This window comes from Brachyistius frenatus, unplaced genomic scaffold, assembly GCF_029030835.1.
Source record: "Brachyistius frenatus isolate BFR_SWC_R1_liver_20210118 unplaced genomic scaffold, ASM2903083v1 Contig_8, whole genome shotgun sequence".
NCBI classification, from domain to species: domain Eukaryota; kingdom Metazoa; phylum Chordata; class Actinopteri; family Embiotocidae; genus Brachyistius; species Brachyistius frenatus.
In genome coordinates, this window is record NW_027210607.1 from 2,695,442 (window position 1) to 2,709,125 (window position 13,684).

The 13,684-nt window shown below is 40.1% G+C and overlaps 1 protein-coding gene across 1 annotated transcript in view; it reads right to left on the minus strand.

Annotated features, from left to right (window-relative positions):
• Window positions 1-1,065: 1,065 nt before the first annotated feature.
• Window positions 1,066-13,684, minus strand: part of LOC138615968 (cilia- and flagella-associated protein 46) — a 55,956-nt gene continuing 43,337 nt past the window's right edge. The window contains exons 50-59 of the mRNA XM_069689878.1: window positions 13,271-13,435; window positions 7,024-7,103; window positions 6,574-6,634; window positions 6,396-6,428; window positions 5,869-5,971; window positions 5,609-5,739; window positions 2,365-2,446; window positions 2,002-2,138; window positions 1,749-1,847; window positions 1,066-1,481 (exon numbers count right to left, since the gene is read on the minus strand). Of these exons, the coding sequence (XP_069545979.1) occupies window positions 1,369-1,481; window positions 1,749-1,847; window positions 2,002-2,138; window positions 2,365-2,446; window positions 5,609-5,739; window positions 5,869-5,971; window positions 6,396-6,428; window positions 6,574-6,634; window positions 7,024-7,103; window positions 13,271-13,435 (1,004 nt within the window). The 3' untranslated portion in view covers window positions 1,066-1,368. The remainder of the gene's footprint in view (window positions 1,482-1,748; window positions 1,848-2,001; window positions 2,139-2,364; window positions 2,447-5,608; window positions 5,740-5,868; window positions 5,972-6,395; window positions 6,429-6,573; window positions 6,635-7,023; window positions 7,104-13,270; window positions 13,436-13,684) is intronic.

The window sequence follows — 13,684 nt, forward strand, 5'->3', positions numbered from 1 at the left end:
ATGGTGAACATTGCACTATCCTGTTTTTTTTTTTCTTCTTCTTTGTAGTTCAGTATTAAACAAAAGTCTCTGGGTACATTTCACACTCAAAGTGTTGTGAATGCTTCATGCAACATCACCTAGAATCTAAGCTAGCTCAGAGTTTTACAGGTACTGACGTTCCAACAGAGAGTCTTTGTTCTCCTCACTGGAGACATTAAAAGCATGGTGGTGTGGATGTTGGACAGTTAATTAAACTTTTGTTTTCCTAATCTTAGAAAAACTAAAACATGGTTCCAAATTAGCACAGTGAACTTTTTTTTTAAATTCAAAGACTGCATATACGCATTCATTTGAAAATTGGTTTAAAATGACAAATTGATTCAAAACGATGGGCTTACACACCCAAATCTATAAAAATGGAAATGATCCCTCACAGTCACTCCTGGAACTTTTATGGTTTGACTGAATTTGAGCTCAGTCAATTACAATAAATATGGCAGCCTTTAAAATTAAGAGTGGTAACTTTTTTTCTTCAAAGGAAATTAACTAAATACAAATTTAGTTCACTGCAATGTTTAATAAAATTCAAATTAGGTTGCATCTGTGATAGTACCGGCTCTGCTCTCTCTGTCAGTATCAGGAACTTTTCTGCATTCTGTTTTCCACTGCAGATAGTACCCCCTTGAAGTAGCATCGTTCTACAGCGATGCCGCACAAAACTGTCATAACGTCATTTTCCAAATCATCTCAACAAAATTGCGTTTTACTTCTACTGGCTGGTAGGGTGTAATAGGAGCTTCTGATGAGGTCACGCCGAGGGCGTTCCCATCGTGAGACACTCACTCATGCTACTCAGAGAACCGGGGTTATGTAAATAACCTAAAGTTTTCTGCTCTAGTCTCGTCAAAGTGTTAATTTGGTTAAATACAAACTCCCATTAATAAAACACTGGCAATGACGGTGACCGATGTGGACAGTACATTAAAAAAAACTCAGGCAGTGATCCGACAGGTAAAGACTTGTCAGCCCAATGTTCAGCCGTGATATTTTAATAATACAAAGCATATATAGTGCGGATCTCTATAAGCTACCATGTCCCCAAGAAATGAGAGATCGAGCTCTATTTTATCAAGTGGGGCATGTTGCATATTATGTGCCATGTTGACTGTGTATGGCAAAATCAATATTAAACCCATCAAGTATAAAATCTGTCTTCTAATAAACTTAAAAAGTGGAGAATGTAAGTAAAGAGTGAGGAATCATCTTTAATGAAATGTTCAGACCCCTCACATTTCAGAAACTTCAATGTTTTGCATACAGCATTGTATGTCTGTAATCATCTTCAGCTGTGAAATGTAACTGAGAATATTGAGGGGAGACACTCGATTATGTAACAATTACATTAGGAAGTCCATAAAGAACGCAGTTGAAAGCTGATGGTGTGAGAGCTGTTTTGTGGGGATTGTCGTCTGTCTTTGAGTCCGTGAGGAGCCCTTGATCTGCAGAGAAAGCAGTAATTACATGAGAGCTATACTGAATTGTACCCTCTACATACAGCCAGTTCTAAATTCAGCTCAGTTGGATTCATAATTCCACTGAGTGTGCTTGACTTTTTTTTTTTTTTTTTTCTCTTTGCAAAGAACCCAGACCTCATGCACAAATACATATGGTTGTCTCTGATTATGCAAACTGAAAGCATCTACAATAAATACAAATGCAAATATGTGGCTAAATGAGGTTGCCAGCTGAATATATGTATATAGTACCCTGAGATCCTGTGACCTCGTGAAGTGGCATCTTTGAACCGTCCCCTTTTCTTAGGTTATGTATTGTCTGGCCACAGGGCTGTTTGACCTTTAGTATATCTGCAACACATGGAGAGACACACAGATTGTTTTATAACTTCTAATAGAGCCCAGGCACAAAGTAAATACCTAAACATGCTAAATTACAATGTTCGTATTGATAGTAAGTGGTTAGAAAAGGCACGACTGCTTCAAATGTAAGTCCAAAACTTACTGTTAAGGACAGTGGCTACATTGTGCGTGTTCTGTTGAAGGCTGCTGTTCCACTGGTTGAGGACAACACAGCCGACACCACACATACTCAACAGCAGAGCAGTCTCCAAGGGTCTCTCCAGGGCAAACTGTCCCGCACTGGACACATGAGAAATGGAAATCTTATTAAAGACAACAAGAGGGGAAGCCCTGCCTACAAACTGCCACCGACAAAAAAAAGCTGAAAAACAAGACAAAAACACGAACCAGTCAAAGTGAGTCCAGTTAGACATATCAGGAAAGAAGAAGGGAAACAGAAATGGAGTAGACGGAAAGATAAGTACAAATTTAGTTAGAGCTTCATTCAATAAAGCTGCTTCGTTACCTCTTATGCGTGTGAAAGTTTGACTGGCGGAGCTCACTGGCTTTGTTCTGAGCCCGGTCAAAGAGCAGAGCCATGCGGCACCCTGAGGACAGCAAACATCGTTATTATGTGGCAACAGGACAATGAATCTTCTTCCAAATGGGACCCGCTAAAGGATAAGCTGGTATAGTTAATCGTACGATATGGCATTTTCCCCTTTGTTTTGTTTCGCTTTTGTCTGCACTTTAAAGCATTAAAGATGAACTGTGTTATATTTAAAATGTTTAGAAATAAGAGTTGTTTAATATGTCTATGGGGATATGAGGTTAAATAAAGACATTTACTGTGAATAACAGCGACTTCTGGTTTTATTCATCTCTTGGAATCTCAGGCAAAATAAAGACACTCTACACTTACAGGAATTAAAAATATATATATACATAAGTATGTTTCTCTATTTATGAACTCAAACATGACATTTCATCCATTGCCCTGCTCAGATGAAGCTCTCGGTGTACTTTACTCAAGTAGAAAAAACAAAAACGAGACCACTGGCAGGTCCGTCATAGCACCTGCCCCTTTTCACCCAAAGGTGTCTTTATCTATTTTCTGGATATAGCTTGTGTGTCTGTGTATTTATACATTTGTCTTTATTTGTTTTCAATAAATCTTTCTTTTTATTCTATTGTATTTTTATTGTGTGTGTATTTGTAATTTGTTCTTTTTGTGTACTTATCTTTCCTGCCTGTATTCTTAAACTGCTGTGACGACTAAATTTCCCCACCGTGGGATTAATAAATTCTTATCTTATCTGACCTGAGGTCGTGCCACGGAGCCAGAGAGGCTTTTAGGAGGAGTCTGAAGCACTGAAACACTGATACTCTGACGAACGTATGATCACAGGCAGCTGGGCTTGACCAGTGTGTGACGATCTGGTGCTTGTGTCTGCCACAGGGTGTGTGTCAGAGAGGTCATCCACTACCCACTGAATCGTCTATGGCAGCAAGGTTAGGCAGTGCCTTTTGGCGGACTTCCTGTACATTGACAATCACGCCTGTGTGTGAAGGAAGACACCGCTTTCATGTCATTGCTACAGAGGAGTTTGAGGTTTTAAACGTCAGTCCACTCCGAGTCTCGATTGTGCAGGTCTTGTCAAAGCAATGTAAAGGTCACTGTGCTCTGTTCCTTTAAGAATCACATTAAGACATAATGTTTTTTACTCAAACAAGACAAATTTGCTGTGGTAAAGTAACACAATTCCCGGGTAAGATACGCGTACAGATGGTGCCGCCTGGACCGTGTGTGACGCCTCTTTTTTCCGAGAAACACAAATCTGCCATCACCTAATCAAAGCATGATGGCCAATTAAGTAGGAACAATCCGGTGCTTTGTGAAGTAACAGCTGGAATTCAGACCATGGTGTCAGTCACACTATAGTTAGTAGCACTAACACCAGGCTAGCGGGTGGCACATATGTCTGGCCTGGAGCAACGTGCAGGGTCAACCTGACACTCTGCCAATCACACTGGAAAAAAAAGGCCAAAAAGTAGTTCACAATACCTTTGTTTGTTGGTGAGGGAGAGGAAAGGGGCCGTGAAGATGAAGCTGTGGTTGTTTTTTGAAATTTCTTTTGAAGGTGTGAACAGCTCAAAGGCGATTTGGGGGCAGGTTATCATTTATTTAAAGAATATTGAAAGAGGAAAGAAGAATTCTATAATAACTGAGAGGGGGAAGAAAAGTTTGGAGTCTTCTTGTCCTCTGACTGTAAATAAATCACAGGAGTTCTTTTAAGAAAAAAAGATCTAAAGATCCGATTATGTTTTTATCAAAGTTGATTACAAGAAAACCGAGTAATTATTGAGTTATTTTTTTCAAGTCATTAATCAATTGAAACAATGAGGATTTTAGGTTGAAATGATTCAGCAAAAATGTCTTAAAATACTTTGATTTATGACAACGGATGTGTTCTATTGTATGTCTTTAAACATGAATCCAAATACATCTCATCAAAAATATATGAAAACAAATCCCCAAAAAGAGAAACAGAAGAATGTAGTGCCTGCAACCCACCATTAAGTCACCCATTGGTTTGTGAAGTGCCATTCTAAAGCTTATTGTCTGGCATCTTTTTTTGGAGGCAGAAGTGACTGTATTTGGATGAGCTGAGGGGGAACAAGTGGTCGATCTGACCGAGACCCTGAGGTCATAATGCCCGCCCACCTATACCAGCAACCTGAGTGCACCCAAGGCATGTCAATCAAGCCCCCTAACATAGAGATGCTCTCTTTGAGGCCTAATATGTAAGTAATGATGGATTTATTTTCTGAAGAACCACCAGAACACTGATCAGAAGGAGTGAATTTAACAAAAGAAACCATAATTACTTGTGGAAAAAAATTATTGACTTTGTATTACATGAGAGCAGCTGGTTGGTACTTTTTGAATAGGTTTCTTGAAGCCAGCCCCTACTGGCTCACAGCGGTGTGGCAGTTTAAGGCACTTCCACATTGGCTTTACTTTTCAGAACTGGAGACTCCATTAATTTTTATACAGTCTACGATTACACTACATTTCTACAACAAGGTCACATTATCAAGACAAAGTGTAAACAACTTTTGTTGAATTTATTTTTGCCGGAACCAAACATTCCTGCACTGTTAATTAATGTTCAACAGCTTTTCCAATGAGTATGATCCACTACAAAAATTTAAAATCATTAATCCTCATAAAACTTCCTGTTACAGTATTTTCACAGGCACTTAGTGAAGTTAGAAAATGTTGTAGCAAGTATTCGATGGTAAAAGCTCATTGATTTCACTCTGCAGCAGAGGGATATTTCTATTCATACCCACTTGGGGAATGAAAGATTGATGTGTTTGAAGAGATTAAGCCTACTGCTCCATTTACTGCTTACATAATCCCCAAACAGCTTTGCTGCAAATTTCAATCATTCATTTATTACTGTGTTTTGCCACATATTTTTCATCCTAATTTTGCATTTAAAACGCTTTAGGAAACCCAAGGTGTTGTGTGATTTTATAAAATTCACAGGTGCTGTAGATATTTGATGATATACAGCAATTTGTTTGTGTTTTGTTTATTTGTTTTTTAATGTCCATAAAATCAATAGTGTATAAATAGTGTATTTATATTGAGATGTTGAGAGTAATGCGAATGCTTAATGCTCGTAACTAACATTTCTACAATCATTCGCAGGTCATAGTACAACCAAGGAGGAAATATGTTGTGTATGAGTGCACAGTACCAGACAGTTCAAGGGCTGCTAGTTTGGCAGGTGAAATGACTGCCATGAAGCTCTCCATCCCCAGGTAAATAAAGGCACTGCATCTGCACAGCACCTGCGTCATCTCAGACAGACTTGACAAATATGAAGATCTGTTAGCAAAGTAGAGGTGACCGGGTGTGTTGTGACAAACACAATGAGTTGTCGGAATGCTCGGTGCTCAAGACAAAAAAAGGCATGCTGCATTACACAGATTTTTTTTTCTACTTATGAACTCCAACCTGGGGGTTTGTTTGCTGCCCATGAAGCCCTCCCACAAATGGGTGAAATGCTGCTTGTGGGTTTCCAAAATCTCCTTCATCCTCATGCTCAGACTGGTCCCTCCTGTGCCACAGAGACAACATACAAATACACACTCTTGTATCTCGACTCACAAAAGGCCACAAAAGAGGGACTTTTATTAAAAAATTCATTCTGTATGTCGCCAGACATTGAAGAAAATGACATAATAGAGCGAGCTGCCGTACAGGAGCAATGCTCGGGTGTAATGTAGTAAAAAGAGACCATTAATCACTGCAGAACTTAGCTCCTTAAGCCTTTAAAGTCCCACCACTCCTCCGGCAGTTCACAGCACCCACACACAATGTGAAATGAAAGCAGCTGAAACTATGTGTTCCGTCATTGAAGATAAGCAAGCTTTTAAATCTGCCATAATCTGGTACATTCCCAGCCCCATATGTAAAAAATGCACCAATATATAAGTGGATTAAGTATGTAGTGCAAGGTCCAAACTAAAATCAGTTCTTACCAAACTGGCCTTCATTATAAGGGTCTACGATATCTTCAGAGGCAAGTTAAGGACAATGATATATGAAAATGGGTGCAACACAGCTGTAGGACTTAAGTGAAATATCCAATCTAACCTACACAGTCAGACATAATATTTGACAAAAGTCATTCTGAAATGGCATCCTAATAAAAGATACATTTGAAGTTCCGCGCGTCCACTGGGAAAGTGTTGGAAAGCAGCACGTGATTGGCAGGTGTCTGGATAGACAATATTAAACAAGGAAAATGGAAGTCAATAAGTGATATATAGCAAATACACACATGCAAATATTGTCTCTAGCACATCAAAATCTACAAATTGCAGTTAGAAGAGAGAATATGCAAGTGGATTTTAAGACTGAGAAGACAGCAAAAGAAATCGAAGCAAAACGATTGTTTGGTGGAAAAAAATAGAAGTGGTGCATGACAGATGATAAATGCTCAGAAGCTAGAAATAGGATCTTTAGGAAAACATATTATGTAATTGATTGAAAAACCACACTTAAAAGACAGACGGGAAGAACTTAAATCATTGGCAGTGCTGACAGCAGGTAAAAGTAATATTGCTGTCTGTATCTGGCAGGCCCAGATTAATTTACTGAACTCACCGCTTTGATGGCTTTGCTTTGATCTCCCTTCCCCTTAGTTCCTTTGCCACCTTTGGTCTTGTTTTTGTTGCCACCTTCAACTGCCACAAACAGGAAGCAGAATTAATACATACACTTGTCTGCAGGGTAGATTACACAGCTTTTGGACGGGTGGGTAAAAGAAGACAAACTTTCTTGGTGTCTGCAAAGTCAATGACATTTATTGGTGACTGAAGGACTAAAAGTTTCCTCCTGGCTGCAACACCCATTGTCTTAAAGTGAAAGAATCCACCATTATTTAAGAGTTGATTATCCATTTAATTACCACATTAATTTGAGTCAAAGTGGGTTCAACCCTTAATAGCAGAGACATTAAAGCAGTAATCTTCAAGTTAAATTACTTTTCTCTTTTGTACTTCATGGCAGACCAACAGCAGGGTTGTAGTAAAGGACTCCATTTGTTGCTTTATCAGTCAAGTGCTAAAATTTCTCTCTTATGGCATCGATTAAACCCCTAAAACCTCATCGATGTTCCTCAAAATGATGTATTTTCTCCAAGAAAAAAAAAATCCCTGAATGCTTTAAAATGACTTAGAAGTAGCTTTATATATTTTCCTTCATTCATGCGGATGTAGATATTCAGATAGTCCCCGCCTCTATCCCAACCCTCCACTTCACCCCACGCCTGCAGCTTGATGATATGTAAAGCCCACCCTACACGTTGACGTGATTGGTTCCTTAGGTTTGTGACATATGAAACCCTGGCTGGATGTGTTTTTGAGACACTGCAGTTCCTACTTAGTCATGGCACTGACTGCTTAGTTCACTCACGACATGTCTTCTAGTACACCAAAAACACCACATGGACATGTCAACAAGGTTAAGAACTTGAGGTTCACCCATCAGTAGAACATAAACTTTCACTTGTCTAATACTTTATTTAAAAATACCAGACTCAACAAGTGACTGAATTTCTTGCTTTTAGAATTCAGTGTCCATTAAGTAAGAGATATTCGTCATCTTCTCATCTCTACCCACTTTAAATTTCCAACTGTTCATAAAGCAACACACCTGGAAATCAGACAAATAAAAATACCAGTGTTTTTCTGAGCATATCCCTCCTGATACATTTGTTGTAATGACCCAATAAACTTGTCAACAATTCCCACAACTGGTGCCAACACGTCACAGTGCAATATGTTCTGAGGCACGACAAGAACAAGAATTTTCCCGATCCTTCAAATGGGAGTTAAAGAGTCCACATGACAAACTTGTCAAAATTATTTCGATATTATTGATCAAAAAGGCCTTTATCATTTTTTGCAATTCAAGTGTCCTCATATATTAACATTTTTAACGATACACTTTCCATTTATGCCAGAGTGCGTTTCTTAAGGATCACACAGCATCAGTGTGTTCCACTTTCGTCTTTGAAAATATTTTCTTGCCTCTAAAAAGATAAGATGCACCACTTTGTTGTGGCTCTCTGCTAATTCTACCAATCAAAACTCTCCAGCATTAAAAATTCCTGCTAATAATTAAAACTATTAGTCCCTGTAGTTTTCCTTGGAAGGGAGCTGTGTAGTTCAAATCACATATTATGTTTTATCACTCAAAATTCTCAGGCAGTAAAATTCAGGCAGCAAGAACAGACATTCATACAAAGGGGAGCATTTCCCACCTGAAGGCCAGCTTTTTATAGTTTGTGCTAATTTGTCTTGTGTATACATCACGCAAAGCACTGCTCAGAATAACAAATAGTCCTTTCAGATGTGGTTTCAGGCACTATATCTTCTTGACACAATGCTAAACTGTAGATGTCAAAATTATGGTAATGATGGTCTGGACGAAATAAAATCGGTCAATCGGTCTGATCATCACCCATGCATTTGATGCAGACATCAAAAGATGTATTTAGAAAAGTGTGTTTTTATATTTTCCTGTCTATGGCATATATGTGTTTAATGACACACACAAATACACACACACACACACACACACACACACACACACACACACACACACACACACACACACACACACACACACACACACACACACACACACACACACACACACACAGCAGTAACCTTTGAACATTGACTCAAGTGATGCAAATGATTCAACCTTTAAAAAGGTACAGATGTCTGCAGGATCAGACTGGGTGCTCTTTCAACCCCGTTTCTTTTATTTCCAAAATATTCATGTGTATTATTCCTCCAAGGATTAAACATCATTACCAAAACAAACACTCACAGTACACCTTCAAAATACTGGAGAAGGGCACAATGTGAAGGATGTTAATTTAAAACAGAAACTGCTCCACATTTAACCTCACTGTAACTCCACTTCATGTCTCCGACCACTTCTTTATCTCTTACTCTCTCAAACCGACAACCCTCCCACATCAACAGACTCTGTACCTGTCCGCCGCAACATTCGCTCCCTCTCTCCCTCCTCATTGGCCTCCTCTGTTTTATCAGCCCTCCCTTCAACTGACTCTTTCTCACTCATGCATCCTCACTCAGCAACAGACAATCTCCTTTCTACTCTGTCTTCCTCTCTTGATTCTCTCTGTCCTCTTACGTCAAGGCTGGTCCACAAGTCCTCCCCAGCCTCACCCCCCTGTCTCCCAATCAAGTTCTCGCCGTGGTAACCTCCGCCCGTCCAACCACCTTGTCCCCTTGACCCCATCCCATCTCACATTCTCGAGTCTATTGCTCCTGACCTTCTTCCTTTTTTTCACCCATCTCATTAATACTTCCCTGTCAACTTGCTGTTTCCCTAACTCTCTGAAGAAGGCAAGAGTGAACCCTCTCCTGAAGAAACCCCCCTCAACCCATCTGAAGTAAATAACTACAGACCTGTCCCTTTCTTTCCAAAACTCTGGAGCGAGCTATCTTCAATCAACTCTCCTTCTATCTCCACCATAATAACCTTCTTGACCACCAGTCTGGTTTCAAGGCAGGCCACTCAACAGAGACTGCCCTACTTGCTGTCTCTGAGCAGCTTCACACTGCCAGAGCAGCCTCTCTCTCCTCTGTCCTGATCCTTTTAGACCTTTCTGCTGCATTTGACACAGTGAACCACCAGATCCTTCTTTCCTCCCTTCAGGACCTCGGTGTCTCAGGCTCTGCTCTCTCCCTGTTCTCATCCTACCTCAACGACCGCACTTACCGGGTAACTTGGAGAGGATCTGTGTCTGAACCTTGTCCTCTCACTACTGGTGTCCCTCAAGGCTCCGTCCTGGGTCCCCTCCTCTTCTCTCTGTACACCAACTCTCTCAGCTCTGTCATTCACTCACTTGGCTTTTCCTACCATAGCTATGCTGATGACACCCAACTCATCCTCTCTTTTCCCCAATCTGAAACACAGGTAGCGGCACAAATCTCTGCCTGTCTGACTGACATCTCTCAGTGGATGTCCTCACACCACCTGAAAATTAACCTCGACAAGACTGAACTGCTCTTCCTTCCGGGGAAAGACTCTCCCACCCACGACCTGACTACTACCTTTGACAACTCTGTGTTATCTCCGACCCTGACTGCTAAGAACCTCGGTGACACTCGACAGTCAACTCTCTCTTACTGCCAACATCACTGTAACAACACGTTCCTGTAGATACATGCTGCACAACATCAGGAGAATACGTCCTCTTCTCACTCAGAAGGTGGTGCAGGTTCTGGTCCAGGTTCTGGTCCAGGCTCTGGTCATCTCACGTTTGGACTACTGTAACTCTCTCCTGGCAGGTCTACCTGTTAGTGCCATTCGTCCTCTGCAGCTTATTCAGAATGCCACAGCTCGACTGGTCTTTAACCTCCTAAATTCACTCCCACTACTCCGCTCCTCCACTCCCTTCACTGGTTACCAGTAGCTGCCCGCATCCGTTTCAAAACATTGGTACTTGCGTACCGTGCTGCGAACAGATCGGGTCCAGTCTACATCCAGGACATGGTCAAACCCTACATCCCAGCCCGCTCACTCCGCTCTGCATCTACCAATCGGCTTGTTTCTCCCTCACTGAGCTGAACACTCTACAAAATCACAGCTGTTTGCTGTCCTGGCTCCTAAATGGTGGAATGAGCTCTCCAACGACATTAGGACAGCAGGAAGTCTACACATCTTCCGCCGCAAACTAAAAACACAACTCTTCCGACTTTACCTTGAATAGTAGCACTTAAAATGGCACTTATTTATAGCACTTTGAAGTTTGGCTATCTTGATTGTTGTTGTTCTGAATTTGTACCCTCATGGTTGAAATGTACTTATTGTAAGTCGCTTTGGATAAAAGCGTCAGCCAAATGAAATGTAATGTAATAATGTAATGTAAATCAGGGCCATTCTTCTCTGTCTTTACTCTTTGAAAAAAAAAAAAAAAAAATGAAATACTACTATAACTACTATAGATTACAGTTGATTGCTTTGCAGCTTTAATAAAGATTTGTGCGTGACCCATACTTTATTTTAGACTTTTTTTAAGAGTTTAAAGAACTCTTATCTTCAAAACGTTGTAGACTTCCTAGACATTAAAAGACTGTGGACATTTAAGCAAAACAATCGTAAATGCTACACTCCCAGTTTGGCAGGACAGAATTAGACAGCCTCTGTACACCACTAGACTGTGGTGACTGTGTTGTGCCAGTTTTGGTTAACGTTTTTCCTTTGTACTGCTTCTAAACCCGACTCTTTGTACCATTAAATGATCTCAGAATAATATGCAGAGTGAAAAAATATATATTTAAGAGAGTTATGAACTACAAGGTGATGTTTTTTCTTTCATTAGGGACAAAAGAAATAATAATATCAGACATTGTTTGCTGCAGCTCCAGCAAAGTCGCCATTTCAAAGTACTTTCTTTTCCCGCCAATGTGCAAACATTAAATCAGACTTTGAGCATGCCAACAGTGTTAATTAAAAAGGAGATGATGTGGTGCCTTTCTGTCATACTCAGTTTGTGTGTTTAAGGCTGACAGCTTTAACAAATGCTTCCAGCCTGATTGGCTAAGTCAACCGTTACCCTTGGAGACCACCTAACCCTGGGCAATCAAATCTGCAGACCTGACTCTAAATTGTTCGAGCAGGCACATCAAAATGGCCACAGTTAATGGACAACCACTTTAGCAAAGCAGGCCATGGTGTTCACGGATGTCTGCATGAAGTTCTGCATGCCGGCAGGATATGAAGTGACCTTTCTCTCCTGAACAAATTCCATTTCTATGGATGACTACCTCCTGACATCAAGATGCTTTCGCAAATATAAGCTATTATTTACTCAAATATGATGAGGAATTATGTGAGGCAAACATCCAGTCCTAAATTACATTGTTTGATGGATAAGGCATCTATATCACACAGACTTTATTCCTCCCATCCAACAGTATCTGTGTGGTAAAAAGACAGTTGTACTTTGATGTTTCTTAACTGACCTCTCATGCAATAAACAGCTACGACCCACTTCTGAAGAAACTGGTAAAAAGTGCATTTATTGCTACTTAATCAGAATTGGCAGTGCTGCAGTAATATCAACTAAATACGAATGAACAAACTGAGAAAGACAAACCAGGTTTTCTTACATTAAAAATAATTTAGGAAAGAAATTATTGATTGTAGGCTCTATTTAAAAGTCTTTGCTCAATTAAAAAAGTATTAGTACTGTACAAATTTAAACAGGGTGTCTAATTAGAGGAGTAATAACAGCCTGAATGAATGTGAGGCAGGATTTCTCCTAATGGCTTTGGACCTGCCTGAAAAACTGCCAGCCATTGAAGTCATTTGCACTTCCATATTATAATGGGGTCCCAATTAAAGCTGTGTTATATAAAGTGCTGCATTAGTCATACCGTTTGTTTGCAGGAACAAGAAGCTCATACAATATTTGCATGTTATATTTCAATGTTTACTTGCATGCATGTGGACTAACCTTTGTGTTTGTGTGTTCATGCATCTCTGTGTGGTCGCTATGAACTCATGTCAGGCCAAATGTTTAACAGACAATTTAAACATTTTTAATGTTCCTGCACACACTCACGACCAACCAATGCCTCATTTGCAACTTCATAGTCACATCCAAAGGTTGGAAGGTTGTAAAAATATATTTAGCTAAAGAGTAAAATGTTGTTTTTTTCTGATAATTTAGTGGACAGTATGACAATACTAATCTTTTACATCAGCTGCCTACCTGTCCTAAAGTGGCAGCTTCCTAGGAAAGGTTAGGGACATCTAGGCAGTGTTTACACATGTTTTAAAAGTATATGTGTGTGTTTGGTACCTTTCTGTGGTTCCTCTCTGTTCAGGCGACTGTAAAAAAGCTGCAGGGAAAAGTCTCGGGACACAGAACTCAGACCTTCCTGTTGCAGGACAGACAAGGACTCCAGCGGCAACTCCAGCAACTTCCTGTCTGCCAGTACCACCACGTAATCCCCCGGTTTGGCTGCTAATTTAACAATACATACATCATAGATATACAATGATTTCAACATGTATTATTATTTCAACATGTATTAAGGACCTATTGTGTTGATCCACTTTAAGTCCACAATTTCTGGTCTCGTGTGACTGGACTGTTAATTCTTTCGAATCCAGTTTAGTGGCACTACACTCCCCACTGTGTATTAGTGTTGAGTTATCATGTTATGTGTTGACATCTACATTAATCCCCATCAAAGCAACAGCACTGGCCTGA